Genomic DNA, 12,818 nt, shown 5'->3' with positions numbered 1-12,818 from the left:
GTTGTATCTGAAAATGTCTAGTATTTTAAAAGGACAGTCTAGGATGTGTTTCATTTTAGGAAAGAATTATCAGATGCATCATTTACTGGGCACCACTGAGTTGTTCCATTAACCTAGGAAGATTAGATCCTTTCTGCCTAGTGGCTCATTTGAGTGTGTTTAAAACTTTATCAGTCTTTAGTATGTTTATTCGTGATTTGGGATATTTTTAATATTATATCCTTTAGAAAATCTGTAGATTTTATGAAGAACATTTTCCTACAGATTTGAGGTTGCTGGAGATAGGTGAATTATGGACAGTTATTAAATAAGTCCCTGAAGAGACAGTATTTGCTGAATTCACTCCACTTTTTGGGAATCTTGCCAAGTAATTGGGTTGAAATGTAGTACCTGTAAGCCTGGCTTACAGACTTCCAGATGGAGGTTTGAAATCTACCTATAGCAGATCTCCATTTGCAGGTTTGAAACCCCCTCCATACGCTGTACAAGGAGCCTTAATGGCATACCCTAGTTATAAATGCTTGTTGCAGAAAATCCGTAGGTATGTTTAATGACCATCCATATTTTATTTTGTTTTTTAATTGTGAGGTGTTTTGCAGGGTCTATTCACTTCCGTGCATTGCTGCTTTTGCTGATGACAATGAGGTACGTTTGTCTGCCTTGGAGGTGTGCAGTGAAGGCCATAGTTAGGTTTACATAGTTAGATCGAGCGTCTAACAGAAAAGAGCTTTTAAAAAAAGGATGGTAACTTCTTCCCCCAGTGACCTCAACTCTCAAACTGGTCGTACCGTACTATACTCAGGATGCATTACCAGGAAGTTTGAGGGTTCCCCTGTTACTACTGGGAGAGGAATTTTAGGGCCTGTACTGTACACATGGAGTTGATTCCAGGACCCTAGCTCACTTCACCCTGTTCACGGGTAACATTCATGCCTGTACTGGAGGGAAAAGGGGGCTTTCCTTGCTGCTTTCCTTCCAGTTGATGCTTTCCCTCTTGTCCTTAACAACTGGGGCCACTCTCCTTTCTGTCCAGTTGATTCTGCCTTATACTTCATAGCCCAGGGGTGACCAGTTTCTTTTCAACCCCCTCTTTGGTTTGTAGAGGAACAAGGTCCTTCATGTAAAAGGGCCGCAACTACAGCACCTCAGTGTCACAGAAAACCTTCAGAGGTCTCGGAACCTTGACTAGGCTGAGGTTTCCTGGACCCTGTCTTCCAAATTTCCTCATTTACCTCTCGTTTGTGCTGGGTTCAGAGTCTCCTCCTTGGCCTCTGTGAGCTGAGCCTTCCACTTATGACTGCATTGCAAGTTCCTTCCCTCTAGGACTGATTTTGGTAGACCGCTTCCTGTGTCTCAGTTCTGCCTGTTTTCCTCTGGTTGTCTGAGGATTCTGCTCTCTGCTTGGTTCTTCTCTCTAGGACTTCCAGATTTCCACCCGCTCCCATCAGGGCCCTTACAGCGGCCTTTACACTGGCTTCCCATAACGTGTATCATGGGTTAAACCCTTCATGCAGCTCTATCGCTGTTAAAAAGTAGGCATGTATGACGAAAAGGAAAGATGTCCAAGAAATACCACTTACGGGAAAATCAGGTTGTAGAGTGGCAAGGCTAGTGTTTGTTCCATTGTTGGGGAATAAAGACTTTATATGCATTTCTTGATATATGTCTAGAAAACACCTGAGAGAGGAAACAGAGGCATTGTTGGTGCCTATGGAAATGTACCTATGGGACATTGCGGGGCAGAGAAGCAGATTTTTGCTGTTTCTATAAACACCGTACTGTTTGAATCCTATATTTATAATAATTAAAATGAAGGTAATTTGAAGTCTTCAAGTCTTGATGGTAAGTTAGATGGAAAATCAACACTTATATTTGATCACAATACCTCCTTCTCCAGAAGTTTCCATCCATACGAAGTGTGGATTGTTACTGCTTCAACATAGAACTGTTTTCTCTGAGATTCTCTCCAGGAAAAAAAAAAAATGTGTGTATAGAGTCATTCCAACACACTTGAATAGCTATTAAATATGCTGAAGGTAGTGGAAATTTTTTTAATGGCTTAGTTATATAAAATTGAGATCCTTCTGTTTTGCACAAATGAATCAGGTGATGAAAGGAGACCCTATAATGTTAAGATGGTGTTTTTGCAGGAACAGGAAAAGTTCTGTTTTTAATAGAATAGTTTTTATCTGACCCTTTAACATGATTTTCATACATATAATTCATGCTGAAATTCTCTTACAGATGAGAAAACCAACAGATGAAAAATTAGAGAAATTTTGGATTGATTTCAACTTAGGAAGTCACAGTGTAACTTTTTATATAGACAATGCTGAGGTAATGATGATTGATTCCTGATTAGACCTAAGCACTTAGAGATTTTTTTGTATGTGAGTACATGTTATGTGCTCATGAATTTCACTTATTTTTTTCCCCAAGAGTGCTCTGTGGGAACCAGTAAGACTTTCGATGGAAGCGGTGATGAATTTTGGCATAATAGGTAAGGTGATAATTTTAAACTACCCCATATTTAGGGTATTGTTTTTGTTTATATTTGCAATATATATTACTTCTAGGGCATATTTTGATCATGACTTGAGGTAGAAGGAAGACCAGATAGTACAACGGAAAGCCTACTGTTACGGGTTGGTGACTTCTTTGCTTCATGACTTTGAGGTTCAGTTACTTGCCTAGTTTTCTCATTGTAAAAATGGTTATAGTTTCTCGAAAAATTAAAAATAGAACTACCATGTGATCCAGCAGTCTCACTTCTGGGTATATATATGAAAGAACTGAAAGGAGGATCTCCAAGAGGTATTTGTACACCCTATGTTTATAGCAGTATTAGTCACAATAGCCAACAGTTAGAAACAACCCAAATGTCCATTGAGGGATGAGTAAACAGAATTTGGGGTACACATACAATGGAATATTATTCAGCTTTAAAAAGAAAGGAAATTCTGACACATGCTCCAACATGCAGGAACCTGGAAGACATTATACTAAGTGAAATAAGCCAGTCTCCAAAGGACGAATAATGGATGATTCTACTTATATGAGGTTTCTAAAGTAGTCAGTTCATAGAGCCAGAAAGTGCCATGGTGGTTGCCAGGGCTGGGAGGTGGGAGAAATACGGAGTTGTTGTTTAGTGGGTATAGAGTTTCACTTTTGCAAAATGAGAAAGTTCTGGAGATCTGTTGTACACCATTGTGAATATAAGCAACACTATTGAACTATACACTTAATAATGGTTAAGATGGTAAATTTTATTTTTTTATTGCCACAATTAAAAACATGATTATAGTACCTGCCCTCCCTCTCAACAGAGTTGCAGTAATAATCAATGAGTTTATATGGGTATGTACTATCTGTATTTAAATACCAGCCTTCCGACCCCCTCTCCCACTTAAGACTCCCTCCCTCATCTTTCATCTTGGCTTGATAGAAAGCATTGAAGGGCATGGAATCAGGAATGATCCTTTTCTGGGTGGGTGTAAGTTAGTTGTTAATCCAGTTCAGCATTTCAGTTATACTTGATCAGGTTTCCTGAATTGAATCTTTAAAAACTAGATGGATGTTTGTGAAAGTAACTCAGTATCCATACATTTCTAAGTAACTGGGTTTACTAAATAGTTAAAACTAAATATTATGTAATTGTATGGATGTTATACTTCTTTCTTACGTATTTATACCAAAATAATAGAAATGGAAAATTGGAACCACATGCAAGAATAAAAATGTCTACCATGGAGACTAATCTACAATGGCCCCCTTGGAGATTCACCTTTGATGCTTAGCTTCCTGGAAGCCAGAGTAAAAAGTGAAACATGACCTGTAACATGCTCATCGTAGAAGTCTTGAGGAGACAAATCCCTCCTAACCTTGAACTCTATGTTCTCTCATGGGACTATTTAAGGGTAATCCTTTAGCCCTGAGTTCCCCTTGCTGGAATTTCTTGTATATAAGAATTAACTTTGGTGTTCTGATGAAAGATAATTTTTGAGAATGTGAAATCATGACAAATGTAAAATGCACGTGTGTTGAGGATTTAGTTTAATTTGTTAATTAGTAAGGAAATCAGTAGATCTAATAACCAGTTTGAGGGAGAATCCAAAGAACCACATGTACATAAACAATGCTGAAATGAATTTACAAATAGCTGCAAAACTAGACAATTGCATACCACAGAATAATTTGCATTTCAGTGGATAAGAATTACTTGCATTATTATCAGTTTTCTACAACTTACAGAGTTACGAAATAGCTCAAGGACAATGCAAGGTGCAGAAAACCCAGAAAGGCATCATAGACAGGCACCCAGTAACTTTTGGGTCCATTTCGAAATCTTTCACAGTTTTCCCTGGGTAGCTTTTTTTAGTGCCTGTGAGAATTTGTTCCAATGGTCAAGAATTTCTAGTTTCTTCTGTTGGGGATTATTAGAAATCAAGAGGAAGTTAGGATAGGGAGTAGATTAGGAAGTAGAGCAAGTAGTAGAGGAGGAGAGACCTTTATAGTGAGGCTCTGGGAGAATGAAGGAAAGTGAGCATAGATTTTGGAACTATACCTGTTGCTGTCCGAGACAGGAGTTGAGAGAACTGAGAGAAATGGGAAGAGGTGGCAATTATGTTTAGTCACAGAATTGGAAAGGCATTGAGTTGGAGGTACCTGCTATATGTGAAACTGCCCTTTATAAAATTAATAAAGGGCCATAGGTGGGAACTGTGGTAGGGGAAATATATATATAACCAGCCATTGTTCCCTGGCTTGCTTTCCCATAATTGCTCACTACCCAGGAGTCACATAGCTGATGGCCGTAAAGACTCTCAGCTTTCTTCATTGCTCCCATAGATAACATCACCCTTGTGAAGCTAAGGTTAGAGATATCTTCCAGGCCCTGCATTCCAGGGGAACAGCTGACCCACCCAGGCCACTGGCCTATGCTGAGGAACTGAATCAACTGGTCTTACAACCCCCAGCTCAGCAAAGGAGACAATTTCTACACCCCTATGGCTCTACCCTGAACCCAGCCAATCATTAGCAGACCAGTTGCCTAGCGCTTTGCCTGCCAAACTATCTTTAAAAATCCTTTCTCCCAAATTCTTGGGGAGACGGATTTGAGAAATTTCTGCCATCTCCTCGCATGGCACGTGTGATATTAAACTCTTTCTCTGCTGTAACCCCTGCTGTCTCAGTGTATTGGCTTTCTCTCGAGCAGCAGGCAATGAACCTGGCAAGGCTGTAACATATGTAGTCAAGGAAAGGGATTTACAAACATCTCAAAAAAATATAAATTAAATATAGCCGTAAATATAAATGAAAAGTGATGACAGCCCCAAATAAGTGACTGAGACAAAGATCTCGATCAAGGGAAGTTTTTTAAGGCACAGTTTGAGGACTCACCCAGGAAAAAGACAAACCACAGGTGCACCTGTGACTGTTTTCCCCCAGCAGATCTAGGAGTTCGGTATTTAAGGGGAGGAGAGGGTGGGCAGTGAGACTAATGGTTACATTCTTGTTAGGCCCGGGAAATCTGTTTACATAAGACAAGGCAAAGGTTTGAAGAAAAAAAGGGACAGGGAAGGAAGAATCATCTATGTAGATGTCCCTGTGTAAGTGGAAGAATGATTGATCCTGTCTCTGTTCTTCACCTGGGAAGAAACACCTGTGATCAGCATCATTAGTGTGGAATCAAACAGACTTTAGTTTTAGGAGCCAGACTTAGCCTGCAGCCACAAAGTTACAATTTGCATATCCTTGTTTATGAGAGGCCAGCCAGAATTTTCCTTATGAGTGATCTGTGGGGGCAGTCCTTGCAGATGGGGGGGGGGGTGCTTTGACCTTTCTGTAGGGATCTGGCTAATGCATAGTGTTAGTAACAGCTGTTCATTTGGAAGGGGGTGTTGCCTGACTCAGCCTCCAGGCTTGATCTTCCCTTTCGCTAAGGAGTTGGGAGTGGTCCTGAGATTTTTATTTTCCTTTATAGTTTCTTAATATATGTAGTCATTATTTGTTACTATCATGTAATTGAGGATATATAAAATGTCTATAATAGTTATTTAGAGTAAATATAAGTATTTTATAAGTACTTCCACGAGTTTTCTGACTAGGGTACTTCTAACTGTTGCTCTTCGTATTTTAAGTCTCTCAACTGTAAACGTTGCTACTATTGTGGTTTTCAGAAACCAACTTGCTAAAGTTCATATTCTATACTTCATTGATATATCACACTTCTGGGAGACCTTATAATTGACAAAATGTCTCGCAGTAGCTGGAGGAAGTAAGTGGTACGGCTTCTATGTCTAGTAAATTCTACAAACCAGACTTTTGCATCATAGCCCTCTCGGCTTCAGAGTTGGCAGTGTAGCATGCAGGAAGTTTGCTGTAGCTCTCAGGGTGTTTCTTCTGACCCTTACATGTTTGCACTGATCCTTGCAGCCCAACTAGCTAGTTACTTTTTCAGATATTTTTATTAATAAAATTACTTTTGTTGCAAGGTTTGATAGACTTGGCCCCCTCCCCACAGTGACAAGTAAATATTGAGTAAGGTCAGCATTTTGGGGAGATCACTGAGCTGTACTCTAGACTCATGCTGTCCTATAGAAATAAAATATGAGCCACAAACTTAATTTAAAATTTTCTAGCAATCATATTAAATAAAAAGATTAATTTTAATAACATATGTTATTTAACCCAATAGATCAAAAGTCTTATTTTAACATGTAGCTAATATAAAAATTATTAATGAGGTATTTTACATTTTCCTTTTTTGTACTGAGTCTTCGCGATCTGACGACGTGAAACCTGTGTTATGCTCACAGGGCATCCCAGTTGGTACTAGCCATGTTCAAGTTCTCTGCCGTACTAGACGGCATGGATCGCACCTGTGTATGCTTCACTCTTTTTTTTCCTCTTTCTGTTCTCATCAATTTGTGGCCATTAGCTTTGCCTGTCCTTTCATGGACTTTACCACCTTTGCTCTTCTGCTGCTTCCAATTTACCTTGTACTTGTCTGTAGCTGATTCTTTATTACTCTTTATTAATTTGGTTTGAGCTGTTTTCTCTTCTAAACCTAATTACTATTTGTCAGGAAAGGGCTGGTGACCTGGTAGGAGCACGCAAGGAGGCTATTGTCTGAGACACAGACTTCTCTAAGATGCTTCCATTTCTTCTCTTCAAGCAGAGATTATTGAAATGGCAATGGATTATTCCATTTTGCATATTGGGAACAGTGAATTTATTTTGAATTTTAGAAATAAGGATTTCAGAGAGAGAAAAAGAGTGACTATTGTGCTTAGTATGTTTGGAAATAAAATACCTGTTGTAGTTGATAGCTTTGTGTAAACAAAATGCTCTTAGAAAAACTGATTGAATTGCAGAAGACAAAATTATCTCCATTTCTTTGCTAAGATAAGCTACTTCCTATTTTTTGCAAGATCAACCATTTAGTATCTTGTTAGTATGTGTTAACACACATGTGCATTTTAATAAATAGAATTTCAAAGTCATTTCACTTAATACGATTTCAACTTATCATAGAAAAATCTGGACAGTTGACAAATATCTCAGTCAGTGCAGTTATTTAAAGTTATAAAACTTTAAAATACAACTTTTCAGTATGTTGATGTGCATTGATATATTTCATTAGAAACTGAGAAGATGAAGATTTTTATCATTTACCTGAAGAAGCCTGTTGTTATCAGCAAAAAAGCAGTGATGAAAATAGAAATCCATTTTGACTTGCAATTCAACATATCACAAGCTTCCACGCAAGCTTTAGGAGAAGACAAACAGATGGCAGGTTTTATTCTTTTTGATTACTTGAAAATGTTTTAATATGTTTCACATCTCTTCAATTTCCTCGTTGGGTTTAAATGGGAATATTTGATCAAGCAGAAGACCTAGTCTTTTGAGTGGCATGTAAAAAGAGTGGAGAGTTCTGGATTCTAATCCCAGTTCTTCCCTTTCATGTGTTATTGCCTTGACAATGTAGGGCACAAAGCCTCTTTGTGCCTTGTCATGCTTTATTTCATTTATTGTGAACAGTTGAAAGGTTTTCTGGGATAGCATCACCATCTCACCACATCCTTCCTAGTGTTCTGAGGGTATTTACCGTGGGCCTGTTGGAACTTCCTTCTCTCTCGGCTCCTCCAGAACCTAGAGGAAGCCATTGAGAATAGGGTTTCTTGGGGAGTTTTGCCAACATTCTCCGTACGGGTCTTACCTTGTAGAAATGGCCTGCCCATCTCTAGATTGCTGCAGTTGCCCACTCTCTGACTATAATATTTCTTATTTATTCATAAGAATAAGAAACCTTTCTGTATTGCAGCTGGCAGGCAGGGCAATGAAATCTGTGACAACAAGACAAAAAATACTATAGTGATGGCCACTAGGGAGTTAAGACTTCAGAGGACCTCTTCTTCCTGAGGGAGGAAGTCTTGGGCCAGCTTTCCTTTGGTCTGTGCTGTATATGAAGGTATTTACATGTCATAAAGTGCTCTGCAAATATAGTTTCCCAAAACTCACCTTATTTTAATGAAATATCTTTTAAGGAAAAGACCATTTCATGGGTGAGGATGAGAGCTAAAGGAGAATCAATCACTTAAAAACCTACTCCACCACTTTACATATGAATTTCCCTGACATGATAGGTTTGTCTTCAGAAAACATCAAAATCTTATGTCTTTCCATGTTTCACAAAATGAATAAAATATTTTGGCGGGGGGAGACTTGGGGTTTGCATGTGGGGAAGCGGCAGTTCCTGGCGTGTGAGGCCCGTGTTAGGCAGAGGTTGGGCAGTGGTTGGCCAGAGCTGGTCCTGGAGGAAGGCGGCGTGGAGAGAAGCCAAAAACAGTAAAATGATCCTTCAAGAGAAAACAAACTGAAGACTAACTTCTGATTTATCAATGTGTTATGTTCTAAGCTTTATGTTTTCCTTAAAAAAATGTTTCTTTTTAAAGATTACTGCTTTTAAAAGTCATGTGACTTTTGGCTTGCATTTCAGATGGTGCCTGGCCAGGTGAAAACCTCCTCAGAACTTTTTAGTAAGTCTGAGAAAGAAGACACTGAGATTCCTAATAGCCATGGAAGAGAGACAGGTACATTGGGAAATAACAAAATTCTGACTGTGAATTCCCTACCTGTGCAGTGCTGAAACCTCCCTTGGAAGAGGGCACTGGAAACCTGTGTTCGTCTAAGTGTTCATGTAAGAGGCATAAGTGTCTGATGGTGCCTCTGCAGAAGGAAGAGCGGCTGGTAGGCTTGAATCAGTTTCCATGCTTGATAAAGTCTCTCTTGTGGGTCAGCTGGAAGGGACAAAGGGAAACCAGGATGGGGAGGCAAGAGATGGGGAAAGGAAGGGTCTTGCTGGCCCACAAAGCGGCTCTGCACTAGAGTTCACCCCAAGGATGTTTTCCCAAGTGCCTTCGATTTCTGATTTGAGGTTTGAGGCAGGACCTCCTTACCAGCTCTTTCCAAGGGACGGCAAGGTGCCGGAGGTTAGCGTCCCATGAAGAGCGATGGTGAGTGGGTCAGCGTGGGCATGGTTGTTATTTTAAATGTTCTGTTCTTAATGTGTATAGAGCCTCCAGAAGAATCCACTGACCTGGAGGAGATCATGAGTGCTGGAGATGACCGTTGCCTGATAACTCTCCCCTTAAATGACCAGTCTGCACCGCCTGTGAGTACTAGGAGCTGGGCTCAGAGTTCTGATCAGTGTCCACTAGGATGCCGACAGGTGGAAGTGCCTCTCCTGCTTTGTGGACCATTTTCTGCTGGCCACGCATCTGTCGATTTTTTGACCATCTCCTCCTGGGGATTGTTTTTGCCTGCCGTGTTTGTTTGTTCTCTCCTTTCATGCAACTCACTTTCCCAGGGAATGAATGCGTGACTCATTTGGGATCTGGAGACTGAGATGTAGGGAAAGGAGCCTAATATTTGCAGTCAGACCTGGTTTACACTTACTCATTGTAGGAACTTGGGCACATTACTTAACATTGAGGAGCTTGAGGCTTCTCGTCCAGCTAGTTCACAGTCATTTGGTGCCAATAAATTCATTTGTCAGTGTCTAAGCAGCCTGATATCTTAGTGTTCAATGGGTAGTCCTTTCTTATGAGGTGTAAAGTGGTTCCAAGACTTTCAAAGAGAAGCTTCAAAGGTACCATAATATAAGTTTTTATTTTTCTGCAGCAAACAACTACAGCTGAGAGTCCGTCTGAAAAACGGAAACTGGATGATACACAAGGTCAGATACATTACCTATCATAAATAAGATTTGAGTGGTATGTTTAAATGTTTACTTGAAATGCTTAACATTCTTTGTTTTTAATTTTTGTCATTAGAAGTTACTTCAAAACATGAGCATTCTTCAGATTTACAAGAACCATCAGTTAAAATTCAGTCTCCTAAATTAAGTGACAAATCTAGGTAAGTGGTTTTCAAAACTAATAAATTATGTAGATGATTGTTAACGTGAGTACTACAAGTTGACCATCTAGGTTTTCCCCTTTCCTATGTCTGGCTACCCGCCTGCCCCCCGCCAACACACACACAAGGAGAGAGCATTGTGTGGAGTCTTCTGTAGAATAATTTGACAGTTGGCAAACTCTCCTAGCCTACTGGCCTCTGCCATTATACCTGTAGGGGTCTCTTTGGCAATTATTTTTCTGCAGCAAAACACTGAATTTGAAATTGAAGGACATAAGGTCAATAACCGAAAATTAATTTTCTTTCTATATGTTAATCAGAAATTGAAATAAAAAGCAGTAGCATTTAAAATAGTATTAAAATATGACATACTTAGGCATTAATTAGACAAATGATTTGTAAGACCTCCCCAACACCCCCCACACTGAAAAGTAAAGAAATTAAGGAAGACCTAAATATGTGGAGACAGATATGTGCTCATGAGATGGAAGACTCATTGTTAAGATGCCAGTTCTTCCCAAATTGACCTAAGGATTCAGTACAATCTCTGATTCAAATCCCAGTAGGTTTTTTTTCTTTAAAGAAATTGGCAAGCTTTTTCTAAATGTCATGTGAAAATTTAAAGGGCCTACAATAGCCCAGATAAATTTCAAAAAGAAACGCAAAGTGGAAGGGCTTAAATGCTACTTTTAAGATGTACTATGAAGCTACATTAATCAAGAGAGTGTGGTATTTACATAAAGATCAATAAAACAGACTAGGAAATCCAGAAATAAGACCTACATATATATGGACAGCTAGTCTATGACAAAAATGCAAAGACAATTCTGTGGAGAAAAAGGATAACGTTTTTCAACAAATGGTGCTAGAACAATTAAATATCTATAGATAAGAAAATAAATGACCTTTGATCTTTACTTTCCACTGTATAAAAAATTAACTAAAAATGGATTATAGACCTAAATGTAAAACCTATTTGAAAGAAAATATAAGAAAAAATATCTTTATGACCTTGGTTTAGGCAAAGATTTCTGAAATATAACATCCAAAGCACAGTAAAAGAATAAATTGATAAATTAGACTTCATTAAAATTAAAAAAAAGTATGCTCTTTGAAAACTACTGTTTAGGGGAAGAACAGAACAAGCCAGACCCTTGCAGAAAAAATCTGTAAAACATATATTTGATAAAGCTGTGGCCTCCTGTTAGGAACCCAGCTGCAGAGCTCTGTCTCCCGCCTCCTCCCATCAATGGAAAAATTGTCTTCCATGAAACTGCTCCCTGGTGCCAAAAGGGTTGGGGACAACCGAGTTATGCTTTAAATTTAGACATGACACTAACAACAAAGAAGCAGTGAAGGGGTGAGCGTGGTGAGCGAGCAAGCTTCATCTGTATTTACGGCCGCTCCCCATTGCATCATCACCTCAGCTCTGCCTCCGTGCCCCCCAACCCTGTCCTTGGAAAAATTGTCTTCCATGAAACTGGTCCCTGGTGCCAAAAAGGTTGGGGACTGCTGGGATAAAGGGCTTGTTTCTGAATTATGTTACAAACTCACAAAATTCAATAATAAAAATACAACCCAATAAGAATACTGGCAGATTTAAGCAGCTACTTTACCAAGAAGGATACACAGATGGCAGATAAGCACATGAAAAGTTGCCCAGCATCATTAGTTATCAGGGAAATGTAAGTTAAAACTAGAATGGTTGTACTGCACATCTATTAGAAAGGCTAAAATTAGGAAGACCGACTGTACCAAGTCAGTACAAATGGTGAAAATGTGGAGCAACTGGAACTCTTACATACTGCTGGTAGTTGCTTAAAATGTTAAATGTCTACCTATCCTATAACCCAGTATTCCAATTCTAGGTATTTACACAGGATAAGTAACAGCATTAGTCCACACAAAGGAATGTACATGAATGTTTATAGCCACTTTCTTTGTAAAAACTCCAAACTGGAAATAACCCACATGTCCATCAGGAGATGAATGGGTAAACAAATTTCAGTGTATCCACACAATGGAATACTACACAGAAATGAAAAGGAATAAACTATTGAAATATGTAACATGAATGAATTGCAAAGTAATTATTCCCGGTAAAAGAAGCCAGACAGAGTACATACTGTATGATTCCATTTGCATAAAATTCTACAGTATGATTAGAATATGGAAGTCTAGAAAATTCCTGAAACTATAGAGACAGATCAGTGGCTGCCTGGAAATGGTGTATTAGCTTTTTTGTTTTGTCCATTTTTATTGTGGTAAGAACACTTAATATGAGATCTATCCTCTTAACACATTTTTAAGTGCACAATACAGTGTTGTTAACTATAGGCAAACGTCGTACATAGATCTCTAGAACCTATTCATCTTGTTTGTATAACTGACACGTT

At 39.0% G+C, this 12,818-nt stretch overlaps 1 protein-coding gene across 1 annotated transcript in view; it reads left to right on the top strand.

Moving 5' to 3' along the window:
* SYCP2L (synaptonemal complex protein 2 like) overlaps window positions 1–12,818 on the top strand; it is a 59,594-nt gene that overhangs the window by 20,655 nt on the left and 26,121 nt on the right. Inside the window, exons 12-19 of the mRNA XM_069493270.1 lie at window positions 600–645; window positions 2,245–2,337; window positions 2,440–2,500; window positions 7,646–7,794; window positions 9,002–9,095; window positions 9,579–9,676; window positions 10,186–10,240; window positions 10,338–10,422. Of these exons, the coding sequence (XP_069349371.1) occupies window positions 600–645; window positions 2,245–2,337; window positions 2,440–2,500; window positions 7,646–7,794; window positions 9,002–9,095; window positions 9,579–9,676; window positions 10,186–10,240; window positions 10,338–10,422 (681 nt within the window). The remainder of the gene's footprint in view (window positions 1–599; window positions 646–2,244; window positions 2,338–2,439; window positions 2,501–7,645; window positions 7,795–9,001; window positions 9,096–9,578; window positions 9,677–10,185; window positions 10,241–10,337; window positions 10,423–12,818) is intronic.

The sequence above is a fragment of the Eulemur rufifrons genome, chromosome 18 (assembly GCF_041146395.1).
Source record: "Eulemur rufifrons isolate Redbay chromosome 18, OSU_ERuf_1, whole genome shotgun sequence".
NCBI classification, from domain to species: domain Eukaryota; kingdom Metazoa; phylum Chordata; class Mammalia; order Primates; family Lemuridae; genus Eulemur; species Eulemur rufifrons.
The sequence above is the reverse complement of the archived record's forward strand: the minus strand, read 5'-3'. Positions and strand labels throughout refer to the sequence as shown.